The sequence below is a fragment of the Pipra filicauda genome, unplaced genomic scaffold (assembly GCF_003945595.2).
Source record: "Pipra filicauda isolate LSUMZ 115617 unplaced genomic scaffold, ASM394559v2 scaffold12_size5214236_pilon, whole genome shotgun sequence".
Taxonomy (NCBI): Eukaryota; Metazoa; Chordata; class Aves; order Passeriformes; family Pipridae; genus Pipra; species Pipra filicauda.
The window spans coordinates 2,985,011-2,999,492 of record NW_024103763.1 but is presented as its reverse complement, the minus strand read 5'-3'; the positions used below and the strand labels follow the sequence as shown (position 1 = coordinate 2,999,492).

Sequence of the window (14,482 nt, the reverse complement as noted above, 5' to 3'; positions counted from 1 at the left end):
TTTGCATTCACAAGCCTACAATTAAACAAGAAATCTTCCACTGTAGATACACTGTATACAAAGAAAAAAACTCATTTCCTTTCCACTCCTGTGCTGAATCATTCTTTATTTGAAATAACCTGTTTATCACAAATCACTTGTTTGCCCTGCCTGACTGTTCTGCCTGTAACTCCTCATGGCCAAAATGTGTGTGTGCAGTGTCTGAATGGGAATAAATTTTTTTTATTTTAGTAACTTACTGGTTTCTGACTGTAAAATATCAGAATGGCAAGAACTTATGCACCACATGGAACAATTTCCCATGAGCACAACTTATATTAAATTCTAATATGAAACAATATTAAGTTAGAAGGTCACAGAAATAATTATGCTGGATATTCCTAACATAACTTGGAGAAACAGAGAAATATAATTTCTGGGGGAAAATAAAAAGTGTGTTTCAAGTGGACTACAGTTAAAATATGAAAATAAAATACAAGCATAACAATTTAGCAATGTTTAGCAGGATGTAAACCCCTTGGAAAAATCAGATCTTTTATTTAGGTTTTTAAGCACAGACTTATATGCTGAATTTTTCAGCTTGCCAATGAAAAACTAGATCAATTGCAGAACTGATTACACATTTTTAGGGAGTGCCACGATACCAATATCCAATGCCAAACACACAATGCCTGTGAATATGTATAGTACAATACACATGAATAACTCTTGTAAATAATATGCTCTAAATTTCTAATACAAACCAAACACACGAACACATATGCCACACCAGAGGAAACCTGATTTTTCTCAAAGAAAGGACAAAACTCTCAAAGGGACCAAAGTTCTGCTCTCTGTATCCTACTATGCCAACATCCTACTTCCCTGACAACATTGTCTGTATGATATACCATGAATATTACACTTCTGTATACACAGAAGAGGCACCGGGAATGTTACAGGGCTTTGCTTAACGGTTTCTGGGTTTCATTCAGTATGAGAGATCTTGGAATAAATCACCAGAAACACAATCCACATTAGATTTGGAATAGTCCAGTTAGCAACTATTGTTAACAGGCATAAACCCTTTTCCGGTGCACTTTCAGCAGAGGCAATCATTGGGTCCTCAGTAATATTGAAGCTTTTCCAGCATACTGTGACATTTTTACACACTTAATCCTATGACAATTTATTCTGTGTCAGTGTCCAAGAATCTAAACTATGCATGAGGGACAGGCTAGGCAGTGTGCCAACATAAAGAACTTTCCTGTGCCACCCCTGCTGCCACACCACACTGAGCAATTCCTGCCATTCCCTGGTACTCCTGAAATGTAGCCACAACTCCTACAGCCTCTTTTCAATGCTTAGAGGAGTTACAGATATTTATAGCCTGGGACAGTAACATATTTAAACTTCCTGTGCTGTTTTGGCAGTTGGCTTTGTAAATCCAAAAATGGAAAGCAAAGATAACCATGAGAAGCAGCACACATAGCCAAAAGTAAGCATACGCAGAATAAACTGCTAAAACACCTGTCAGATCACTAAGACATTTATCCAGAAACAGACCTTGGTGCAAAGCCTGAAGGTTCTGTCACTAAATTATAACTGCCTATTTTACATTTAGTTGTGTGCCTTTTAAAAGGCTGCAAGACTGAATACTTAGAAATAAAGAAATCCCACAAATAAACTTGTCCGTACAATCCCATAGTCCACTTAAATGTATGAAACTTGACACCATCCTCAATTGGAGAACTGATGTAACTATTTTCCTGAAACTATTAGGAATGCACAGTGAACACAATGAAACCATTAGAGGTTTAATTTGCTTGTCCCTGCTCTGTGTGGTACTGTGTCCCATTTCTCGCAATGTTCAAACACGGCTTTGAAGACAGAACTTTTTCATTTCTTCACAGCCTTGCCTATGACTTTTGTGACTATGATAATGGGGTGACTCATAATCATTAATGACTATATCTTCACGAAACCCCTCTGTGATGCAGGAAAACCACCAATCCTGCTTTCAACTAGAGAACCAAGGGAAACAGATGTTAAGAAAAAAGTACATGCTAATATGGGGTATCTTACTCGATCAAGGTGGGTTTTACAGAACACTGAGCTTTATACAGCATTTCATGTATTGAGAGCAAATCTCCCCCTGACTTCAGTTGTGGCTGCACGTACTTAGCAGCTCTGGATTGGTACAACTGAAACCCCTAAATTTAGTCCATAAGCTACAATGAGATCCTTTCCAAAATGCCTACCATCACAATCTATCAGAGTGGGAAACAAACACTCAAACAATACACTTAATGAAAACAGAGACTGTGAAATGAGAATGTGCACTGGTTCCATTTCCTTCGTGTCTCTGCAGAGAGCAGGCAGGAAAGCACATTTCATACCTTTTTCTTCTGTTCTATTAGGAAGACATTCTGGCCTTTCAGGTGGTATCTTTTTGATTTCATGCTTTCGATCTGTGGTCCCTATCGAAGAAAGAAAAAATTTTGAATTCCGAACAAGCCAATAAACCAGCATATACAGCCACATAAGATTTAATTCTGCAATTTCCTAGGCTTCCTATATTCTCCAATTTGAAAATGTCTTGCTAAAACGGAACATAAATTTATTTCAATTATTTGCTTGCACCATAATGACAAAAAAGCAATTGGATGTTTATGTCTTTATAATCAAGTTCATGGTTTCCAACTGTGCACCCCAAAAAAATAGACACTTTCAGACCATTTTATGGGAAAAAAAACCCCAATAACTACAGATTTTAATATATGGTCAGATGCTTTACCGTTACAGATGTACGTAAACGAAGAACAACTCAATAATGTGCAGAATTATTAGGAATAAATCAATTAATTCCATAATGCCAAGAGAATACTTGATAGAGCAACATATACAGAGTTTATTTTACATAAGTTAATCCATTTCCTCCTCTTTTTCACCACTACTACTAGCTGTTCACTTCCACATATTAGAAGGATGAGAAGAGCAGTGCTGGCAGTATTCTGCACAACTATTTTAATTGACAGCTTTTGGCCTGGAGCTGTAGGCTCCTGCTACCTTCTGCCTCTGCACTAGTAGCCCTGACATACTGACTTCTGTTGCTCCAGGGAATATGGAAACTTGTGGCATCAACAATGGGAATACTTTGCAAAAATTTCCTGGCACATGCAAGATATAATATAATCCTCATATTATAAGAAATACTTGACTGGATATTGGCTTTGCTGCATTGGCTCACCACTAGGTCCTAATGCCACTTCAAGTCTGTAGTGTTGAAAACCCCTTTAGGTAGTGCTATTAGTATCTCAATAGAAATTACAGTAGATGAAATCCAAGAAAAGCAGAGGAGGCAGGGCAGGGAACACACGGCAATTTCTTGCTTCAGTCTATTCTGTTATATGCAGTTCTCAAGTACATTTACATTTTCTAAATGTGTTGTTGCAACTCCCTTCTGCAGCTGGTTCCTAGAAACCAGTGCTCAGCATTGATCAGCAGCCATTGTTGCTTTACCTAAACGTGCTGTTGTACCACTGGACAGCAGTTGTACTGTACCAAATGGACAGCAGTTGTACCACTTATCTTGTCAATAAATAATACTAAATTCACATTTTATGGTTGGATTCAATGATCTTAAGACTCTTTTCCAACCTAAATGATTCTATGAACAATACTTAACTCCTGAGAGGCAAAGCTGTTGATGCAAACCAGATAAAACCTTTCTACACACAAGATATGCAAAGTACAAGTCAACATACTGGTAATCTTGCACACAGTAGTGTGATCAAGAAAAAAAGACATACAAGTGTCTAATTACAGTAAGATTAACAGTCATCATTAACATACAGAAGGACATTCTTAGGCCAAGTCTAAAACAATGAGCCCACAAACACTGAGGAGCTCCCAGGCTCAGCTGTACTCCCTACTTGGGTTGTGCCCCCCATATTAATCAGCACCCAGGCAGGCACTGTGATCCTGCCTTTACTTCCAGGTGAAGGTCACTTGCAAGGAAGTTCTGGGGAACTCCGCATCAGCTCCCAGAGGAATTCAAGAGTATTCCCACCCTTCGGTCCAGATGCAGTTTTGTTGCTTATCCCAGCTACCCAGTGAAATGCCCACTGCTTTTCAATGATTATCTATAAGGGACTTGTGCTCCTAAGTTTGTCTCTCCAGTTTTTGCCTTGCTTTTTAAACTAGTGCAGCAGAGAAGGCCCTGGCAGCCTACTGCTGTAGAGAATTTGGAAATACAGCCAAACTTCTATCTCTACTATAATACAAACTAGACACCTCTTTCACGCATATGCCACTTGTACTACAAAGACCAATTCTAATTCTCTGCTCTGATTTTATGCTCTGCATCAAGATACTGATATTTAATTGCTTAGGCTGCAACTCACAGTTTTCAATTTATTCATCACACTGTGACTGGTTAAATATGAAGAAACATCACTGCAAGCTGTTACCTACTATCAGCACTAAGGTCTAACATGGAGATGTGGTAAAACACAGTATAACCTCAGTGAAGCGATAATTTGATGAATATAGGATGTCTGAATGGTAATAAACATAGGACAATTTTCAGCTCTCAATACCTATCAGAAGAAACTTTGGTGCCTGATCAGCCAGGACTTGTCAAAGACTGAAAAGAAAGAACTGCAATAGTCTTGGCTCAGACTTAGACTTAGATGGCCTTAATCAAATTGTCTGCATCCTTTATGCACCCATTTTTCCTTCTGAAAATGGCCACATTATCCTGCTTTGGTGACATGGCTAATGCACTGGATGCAAACAGGTACATATTAAAAGTGTTATTCTCTAATTATAGGAGTATAAATTGAAAGAAATATAATGTTTTATAGAGCTTTTCCAAAACATGTCAGGCTATAACATCAGTTGTCACTAAGACATCGTTAATACACAACCACCACTAGATGGCAAAGTCATACTGCTCTCTCTGGATACTGTTACTGATCTTAAAATCAAATTTATGTTTTCGTGAGTCTCAAGACAGAGTAAAGAACAAACCACGGATGTCAATAAGCAACCCAAATATTTATAGTCATGATTCTATAGTCAAAGAACTGCATGAAAAATTCAAACTAGTTAAATTATAGCATATTGATTCACAGTAAATTGTACACTGGTGTAACTTCTTCTATTAACAGCTCAAGACTGTGGGAGAGGGAAATTTACTTTTTAAAGCACCAAAAGCTGGAACAGACCACAGTAACAGGAAAACTACCTGGCTAGATTGGATGGATTTGTTTTGGTTTTAATGTGTGCCAGCAGCGGGGGAAGCACTAGTGCTGCTGCAGAATTTTTACAGACTCATTTGACTTAAAGGATTAAAGAATTCCAGCCACAGTTATGTTTCCACCACCACCACTGCAATACAAATGAAAACTCCGAGAGCATCCCCTGCCTTGTGTTTTTTAATTTTATATAATGGAACTGGAATTTGGTTTCCAAGGTCAGAACTGTCAAGTGCATAGATACTTTTAGTGTTTCTAAGTTTTATGATAAAAATAAATCATGTAGGCACTTTTGGAAATTAGTATTGAAGAGTCGTTTTAAAATTACAAATCAAAGTGAGTTCAGCTCTTAGTATGTACCCAGAATTTAGTCTAGCATACCACAAAACCAGTTCTGCTAGCACTCATCTGTTTGCAAAACAGAATCAGCCCCTTAATACATTTGCAACACCATTATCTACATAACCAAATTCAGGGTAACTCCTTTTAGTATTATACTTAGGGCTATAAAGTATTGAAACCCAAGAATCTAACTATGGCATAGACTCCGGAGCAGTCAGCCAGCTCCAGCATTCAGGCAGACCCACAAGACTTCAACTGCAACTCAGATGAGATCACTGTATGAGAGTATTTTATAGATATTCAAAAAAGCTCTTTGTCTCCAGAATAAATCAGATTTGTAGTGAATGCAGTTTCCTCCTGCAGGTATTATCAGACTCCAACATACTGGGTCTATACTGCGAAGGCATGCACACAATCAACTTCAGTCAAGGAACAGAACCATAAAACTTCTAAAAACTGAAGTGTCACACTTGCTCTGACAGGGAGATACAGGATATTTTAAAATAGTGCAGATGATTGCCTGAAGTGCATTTAAAAAACACACATCACAGTTTTTCAGTTATCAACCCTGAAAGATTCTGATTTATTAGTTGTTGTCTAGACACCTGCTTATCAATTTTGATACAGATGAATTCTATATAAATTTGAATACACTTAATTTAGACTGAGATGTGCTCATTGACATATGCAGTACATAATCAGCTACATCTTACCTGATCCTTGTTTGATGACAGGAGCTGATGGAGGTGGTGGTTTCTTCGGTCTCTAAAATTTAATAACAGAAGAAAACAGATTGCTTCAAAATGCTTGTAAATCTCATTCATACAAAAGTTGGAGTTAATCATAAAATGCTTAACATTAATAATTACAAGTTATGAGAGTGTCACATATTTCTTCTGAAATAACTTCATTAAAATGAATCTGAAGAGAGAAAATAGCATTGACAAATGTCATTTTTATGCTTTTGCGATTGAAATATCCTATTGAGGGGTAAAAAAAGGTTCATTTTACATACCTCTTAAGATTAGAGGAATACATGACCTTTGGTCTACTGAAGAAATCTCTTTAAAATTTAATCTTGTAAATATTCCTATCCATTTTGGAAAAAACAAACCCAAAGAAACCCCTAGATACTTGTGCCAAAACCTGACGTGTGTTTTTTCAGACTCAGAGATGATGCAAAAATGCAGAACACAGGAAATACTGCAGCATACTGCAAAAGTTACATTTTATTCACTCACCATGATTGCGAAAGACAGTTATCAGGATTTTAGATGTTTGGTGAAATGAAACAAATTATTCCAATCAATCCGTACTTTTTACTTTTACCTTCTCTGTTTTGACCATTTCCCTAATAGATCTGTAATGGTATGAACACAAAAGCAGTGCCAGAACCATTTCTCTTCACCTGCAGGTTAGGGGAGGGATGGCTTTTCTTCTGTGCCAATGTGTGTGTATGCACACCCACCATACTGGTATTCACCATATGTTGGGATGAGTACAAAACCAAATGGAGGGACTCTTATTGATCGCTGCCCTCCTGCCCATTACTTTCTATGTATCTGCCAAATCTTTTGAGAAAGATCAACTGTTTTGTTCACTTGCAGTAATTAGTTCAGCCTCTGCCCTACAACTCTCAGATCTTGGTCTGACTGCTGACAGGGAGCAGGTTTGCTGTGAAGGCTGAGCCCTTGCCACACACCCTTCCAAGGGACCTCTTTCAAGTCTAGCAAACCTACTGATCTCTGGAGGAAAAAAACCACCAGTTTTTGCACAGACTGGATAAGCCTAACAGCTTGAATCTCAGAAATTGTCATCCAGTAACCCTCATGTTTCTCCTATCACCTTATCCTGACCAGATCACCTCCTGTCATCAACCTGAACAAGGTGTGGCCAAGAACTCAGGAGGTCAGAATGATCTTCTCTAGCCTGCCTGCTGAGGACCATTGTCCAGGAACACTGAGTCCCTTATACTCTCAGAGATACTTCTGCAAGAATCTGGACAACATGTTTAAAGGTTTAAATGCAGAAAAGCGAAAAAAAAAATGGAAAGGAAACACGACAGGAACAATGAATGTCTTGTGATAGCAACTGGGAGTTTTGTTGATAATGGCTGCAGGGTGAAATAGTTGATGCCAAGGTCCAACAGTACAATATACACATTTGGGGTTTTATTCTGGAGTGGTGTGAGACTGATCCCATTGACTGTCCATACATCAGCAGTTGGATATAAGATATGCATTCCTTTAGCAGATCTCTTGGCTTAGTTCTCATCTGTAAGGAGTCTAGGTCATGTCCCCTGACATGTGTCTTCGAAAGCATAGCAAGTGCAGATGGACAAGTGACAGATTCACTACAAATCCCACTCCTGATTAAAATTAAAGCCCTTATGTAGATAAACACAAATATGAAAGGGTCCTATGGTTCACTAGACAAAGTGACTTTACCTGAAAGCTGAAGAGAGAAATACATTGTTTCAATAAGGCAGATAAAGATCAGAATGGGTGCAGTGTGAAGAAGTTTTAAGAGTGCTTAGGGAAACATGGAGAAGCAAGAAGGATTTACAAGGGTCTGTGTTGGGATAAAGGTGGTGAGATAACTGAGAAGGTGATGGAGACAGAATAGAAATTAAGCCAATAGACAGGAAACCAGGACTGGTTGGACAAGAAGAGAACAGAACTACAGAGCAGGGACAAAGAGTACAAGGGGAGAGGAAAAGAAGCTGGATAAAGAAATTTGCTGTAGGAATAGAAAGTAAATCCAGATGGTGATGTAGATTCAGGTAGTTATCTCAGGGGAAAATCCTGTAATGGAGACCACCTGAGAGGTGGAGATGGGGACTAGGCAGTGAACAGAAAAGATCTAGGGCAAATATCCACGTGTGGAAAAGAATCAGGTTTGGAAAACTGGGGAGTGAACAAGGAGATGGGAAAAGATTTCAAGATTTGTTCAACAGACAGAAGAACTACTGCAACATATACTTTCAGAGCATAGGATGGAATCCAAGGTTTCTGGATCACATCAGAAAATACCTGACAAAATCACTGGAAAAGTATTTATCTCCTTCCCTTTTAGTACTGATTCAAGCAAAGACAGACGGTCTGTAGTCCTACCAGCTACTTACTCATGTGGCCAGATTTGTGGCATTTTAAAAATTAATAAAATTTTATTCTCCACATTTAGAGCAAACCTAGCTGCAATTTCTAAGTGTCTGAATATCTAATTTATTCTACCAGTTATATTCAAGTGTGTTCTAAAAAATACTTTAAAGATATATAATTTATAAGTTCAAAAAGACTGAATAATTTCACCACAAAAAATGGATATGGGTAAAGATTTTTTTTCTTCTGTAATAGGCTCGCCATGTCTTAAGGTTTATGATTCCTGCCTCTTCTGGAAATCACTTTCTTTTATTATTAGGCCTAAAGCCAGGATATCCACTCTGCTATGGAATTGCATTTCCATCTCCCACCGTTTTTGCTGCTCTTCTACCTTCATTTTCTATAATTATCATGTTAGCCTCTGTGAATTGTTTAATAGTTGCTTTATTAAGTTTTCCAAGTTATTTAATTTTTGCCTTTGGCATCCAATTTTTATTGCCAAAGACTGAAGCAGAGTGCCAGTGAGTCTTGGTTTTATCACAGAAGGCTGACAATGTCATGCTGAAATACTCATCAAAAGCCTGGTTGCCAGCTTTTAATACCCATTGGTGGCTGAAAAGGTTCCTGACAATGGAATGGACTTCTGGGGTAAGGAATCCGTTACTTTATTCCAGGAAACTGCAAGATTTCTAAATATTGTCTGGCAAATAACAATGCCATCTTTTTCGAATAAATAGAAGTTGAAAAGCTAATGCATAGATTTTATACTTTCCTTTTTAATAATTCTGAGAGGTCAAGAAACATGCCTCTGAGATACCAAAAGCTCACCGTTTTTCAAATTTCACAGTTAAAATGTCACCCTTTTTCTTTTGGAACAGTGCTTGAACTGCTGTCCATCAGCATGCAGATGGTACACTAACTTTTCTTATTCCACCACAAATACAATGGAGAAGATTAAGAATTCTGGATACCATTGCATCACATGACACAGTCCTGGGACCTCCAGTTCCTCTCTCTCTCAAACTTTTAGGACACTAGTGGAAGTGGGGTGACTGCATGGCCAAATCAAACTCCATAATATGATTTTGAGCACCACACACATTCTCTCCATGGATGCTTTTTAACCCAGAAATTTGTTTCCTTTATGTTTTTATGCTATTAAGTTAGAAGTAAAACTTTGTCAAAACCAAATATCTGAAAGAGTATTTCTTTCAACTCTACTTTCATTCTGTATTCTCAAGTGAAAATGAAAGAATACATTGCTTACCTCTTTTTCAAAATCAGAAGGCAGAAGCTTGACAAAGTTATCTGGAAACACACCTCGTCTGCCATTGAGTTCTCCTTCCCACCAACCCACATCAATGCAATCCTAAAAAATAGTAAAATAAAATGAAAACCACAACGTGCTTGTGTGCCAAATAGATTTGTGAGCTGAAGTACTCTTTTGCATAATGTCCTGTCTTTTTGCTAGAGTATGACAATTTGCTGGAGTGCCAGGTTAACAGGGTAATCTACCAGAGAAAAACTTCAATAATCACCCTGCATTTCATTATCACAAGGGCAGTTAGGAAAGAACCATAAACAGGCTATAAGAGCTCAAGACCTTGTCTGTGTCTAAAACATTACTTCACCATTTAATCTATTAAACAAGTCAGCATTTTGAGCACACATGACACTATGTCTGACTTCATTTTACAGAAAAGCCAATAACTTAATTCAACATCATACATCCCAGGAGATAAAAAAGCTTCTTTATTTCCCATACATTCAAAAAAAGCTTGACTCATTAGAATTATTAAATTCATCACACTCCAGTTAAGAAGGCATTATACATCTGAGCAGTATCATTCATCACCTTTTTCTGCAGCATTTGTGAGCAGCACAATGCAGTGTGTAGCAAAACAATGTACAGATAAATAAGTGAATAAGTACTATCAGAGAGTCTAAACGATGAAAAAAATAGTACAGTTACTTTGGTTATAAATAATAACAATAACAGAAGCCACAACAATTTTAGAGAAGGTTAAAATTGTTCCTTAAGTCCTCAATGCTCCATGTCCACTTTTTTTGTGTATTTGCTACAGAGAACAGTTCCTGTTGAGATTTTCCACATTCTTCCTTTCTGAAAGCTGAAGCCAAACCAATTCAGCTGTTTTCCAAAACACAATTACAGGAAAGTCACCCATTGTCTGCTCAGTCTTAAAACCATTTCAGCCAATTTTTGCAGTCGGCTCAGCATCGGGTTGGGCAATCTTTCATGATTTCCATAAAACCATTTGTTTCAGCTGCTAAATGGATGACAGAATAATGCAAGTTAACTTAATGAGGTGTAGGTAACATCAAGTCTTAAAAATACTGTTCACAATGACTGTACTTGTTGTTATTTTAACAAAAATATTAGCATTAAAAATATGATTGCTTTTATGTTTTGGGGATGTTTTTTAGTTATTTTTCTGTTCTACACTTTTTATTTAGCTTATTGAGTCCATCCTGAGATAGAATATGTGCTAACTAAATACACCAGCTAAACAGTCTAGTTTATTGCATCATCGGTGTTGGTTTTTTTCCCCCCTTATATCTTGAAATTTTTCTTCGAGGTAATGCAGGCACTGAACAATCCTTCCTCTCTTTTTCTGATAATTTTCTCTCATGCCTAATCTGTGCTTTCCTCCTGTATTCTCCCTTCTCTTTAGTAGGGTGGCCTTCACCAAGGACACTTACGTTTTTCAGACCTTACCAGGAGTTATTTAGGAGGTATTTACTGGTTCTGTTAGACCTCTGTTAGTGAGCAGGGCTGATTCTTGACTAGGTGATGTTTTCAAAGTGTCTGCTGAGTGCATACAAGGCTGTCAGGGACTCCATGGAGGACCAAGATAACCAGCTAGTCATGCATGGCACAGGCAGGCACTGTGCAGGATACTACTCTTACGGCAGAGCCAGCACCGCTCATTCCTGATGTGAAGGCGCTCTCCCACTTGGCTCTATCTACTTGCACAGCCTAGTAATCAGTGCACTCAACTGTTCTATCACATGGCATGTTTTATAATGCCCTCCACCCCCTACGCTGCTAATCTGAAATTGCCAAAACATTTATGACCCAATTTAGATTTTGAAAAATATTAAGAATAATTCAAGCATCCAGAGACAAAAACCTTGTGCTTCAACTGATTGCACATCTTAGTGCTGGCTAATAATCCCGACTGAGCAGCATGAGACATCACATATATTCTTTTTAGGTCGGATTTTTTATGGGCTTAGGAAACACAAATATTATTCCTTCTTCTTCATTTCATTAACACATGTGAATTTTTTATTTGATGCTTGTTTTAAAGCTCATTTGTTTTCCTGAAGTGCTGTTTGTGTAACATACATTTATTAATCCCAAACAGCTGCAGGTTTGCTTTTTTTTTTTCCTCTCCAGCTTGTCACTCAGGCTTACACAGCCAATCACCACGCTGAATTTTCATAGAGTAAGTAAATCTCTTTAGGCAGTTTCTCTTTAATTTTCTCATTTACTTTGCTTGCAAGAGGAGGCTTATGTGGCACCGAGAAAAAAGACAGAAAGAGATCTCAGAAATTAAAAGCTACAGATGAAATCTGGTGAAGAATCTCTGTGGTGGTGCCCTCCTGCTACCCACAACTGCAGGCTTGCTATGCCTCAGCAACCTCTGGAAGCCGATCCAAGATGCTGGCAGCTGGTAGGTCTTCATCATGAGACACACCACCATTCAAGCAAACCTGAGTTACAGCTGCACAAGCTGCCTCAAGGACTAATAAATGGCAGAGCTATGAAGCACAGTCAAGGCAACGTGATTAAAACAACGTGTTGCTTGTGAACACTGAGCAAAACCCACTCCTCCTAGATCCTCATCAACCATACTGTCTTTTTTAACATATCTTCATGTGTCTGAGTTCAGCAAAATGGCTGTAATTTCAAAATGCAGATTTTCTAGAAAAGCTGCCAAGCAATCCAGTATCAATATTCTGAAATTTATTTAAAAAACAAGTGGATCTCTGCTTTATCTCCATGTTATCCTGTCACTCATATAACAATGTAAACAAAGAAAAATCAGACAATGAAATATCCCAAAAGTCCTATAAAAAATGTATTCCAATTACTAAAAATGCATTTTAGTTTCCTTTAATAAACAAAAAAGAAAACAAAAGATTTACAAAACTGAATAGTAAGACATGGCAAAAAAGAAGAAATTGTGTTTGACAGATACTGGAGTTCACACAAGCTAGGTGGTAGCTGGGTCAACGTTTAGCTACTGTAAAAATCAGCTCCTACCAAAGTTTAATTTGGAGACTACACCCACGTACTCATTGCAGTGACAGTGCAATCAAAGACCTTAGAGAAATCCACTGCTGGCTCACATTGCCAAGCCTGCTTTGATTGTTTAGTTAGAAGCAGATTCATGAAATAGAAAAATCAAAAATCTTAGAGGGAAATTTTGACATTTTCTCATTAAAATACAAATCTTGGGTTTTATCCTCATTTCCAGTGAAGTAAAATCATAGAATTGTTAAGGTTGAAAATGACCTCTAAGATCATCGAGCTCAACTGTTAACCCAGCACTGCCAAGTCCACCACTAAACCATGTCTCTAAGTGCCACAGATACATGTCTTTTAAGTACCTCCAGGTCTGGTGACTCAACCACTTCCCTGGACAGCCTGTTCCAGTGCTTGACAACTTTTTTGGTGAAGAAATTTTTCCCAATATCCAATCTAAACCTCCCCTGGCACAACTTGAGGCATTTCCTCTTGTCCTATCGCTTGTCCTATCGCTTCTAACTTGGGAGAGCCTCACACCTATTATGCCAGGGCACCTGGAAAGGTGGGACAGCCACAGATGAGATGTGCCTGCTGCGCTGGGCAGGAACTTGCCGCCACTGCCCCCATCTCTTCAGGCCCCGCATTCAGCCAGGCAGAGCGAAGATAGGGAATCCTCCATATCATGCATCCTGTCTGCTTGTTGGGCCTCCCCCAGGGAAGGCAGGGTGTGATTCCAGCTGCCTGTCTGTCTCTCTCTTGCACTCCATGATACTCCTCAATCTACTCAGTTCCTCCTGGAACTCAGCAGTTCCCAAATAAGAGATAAAAACCCCAATACACTGGATTTACTACCAACATGCATTTTGTGCTAAATATTAGGGCAAAGAATTGGACAAAATATAGTGATGGGAAAGCCAGAGGTGTTGAGGATTTTTTGAGAAGGAATATTTAAACTTTTTAAGACATAAAAATTGCACACATTATAAGGTACAATCTGAGCTGGAACTCTTACTAAGTCACAGGAAATGGTAAATGTGGGAGAATTGACAACTGCCAGAAAACCAGAATACAGGCAGCTTTTGGCAAAATGTTGCTGAGAGTTTTAAGGGTATACAGAGGTGAACAAAAGAACATCAGTCCTTTTCTTGACGTAAAGAATAAGGAGAGAATTATTCTTCATGTAATTAGAAGTGAGACACTACTGACAAGACACTATCCCTAGTCATCTCCCCAGCACAGGAGTACAGCGGGTCACAAGACAAGAACACAAACTTCCCTCCACTCAAACACCAACGCTGGTTTTCTTTGGCAGTAAAAGAGGTGACAACCGAGGTTGATAAGGCAGAGAAGTCAGTCCCCTGCTAACTTGATCTCCACTTCACTAGCTGATATCATATTCGAGACCATGAAATTAAAAGATTCAAGTTCATACCCAGCAGGTGACACATCTCTCTCATGCCGAGGTGTGTCCCACCTACGAGCTTGGCAATGACAAATTGCCCCATTACACACACATGACTAAC

General features: G+C 38.4%; 1 protein-coding gene across 5 annotated transcripts in view; it reads right to left on the bottom strand.

The window, feature by feature from the left end:
- Positions 1-14,482, bottom strand: part of SH3KBP1 (SH3 domain containing kinase binding protein 1) — a 214,933-nt gene that overhangs the window by 25,655 nt on the left and 174,796 nt on the right. For all 5 annotated transcript variants that reach the window (XM_027738275.2, XM_027738277.2, XM_027738279.2 and 2 more), the window contains 3 exons: positions 9,951-10,052; positions 6,296-6,347; positions 2,379-2,459 (listed from right to left, as the gene is read on the bottom strand). In XM_027738275.2, the coding sequence (XP_027594076.1) occupies positions 2,379-2,459; positions 6,296-6,347; positions 9,951-10,052 (235 nt within the window). The remainder of the gene's footprint in view (positions 1-2,378; positions 2,460-6,295; positions 6,348-9,950; positions 10,053-14,482) is intronic.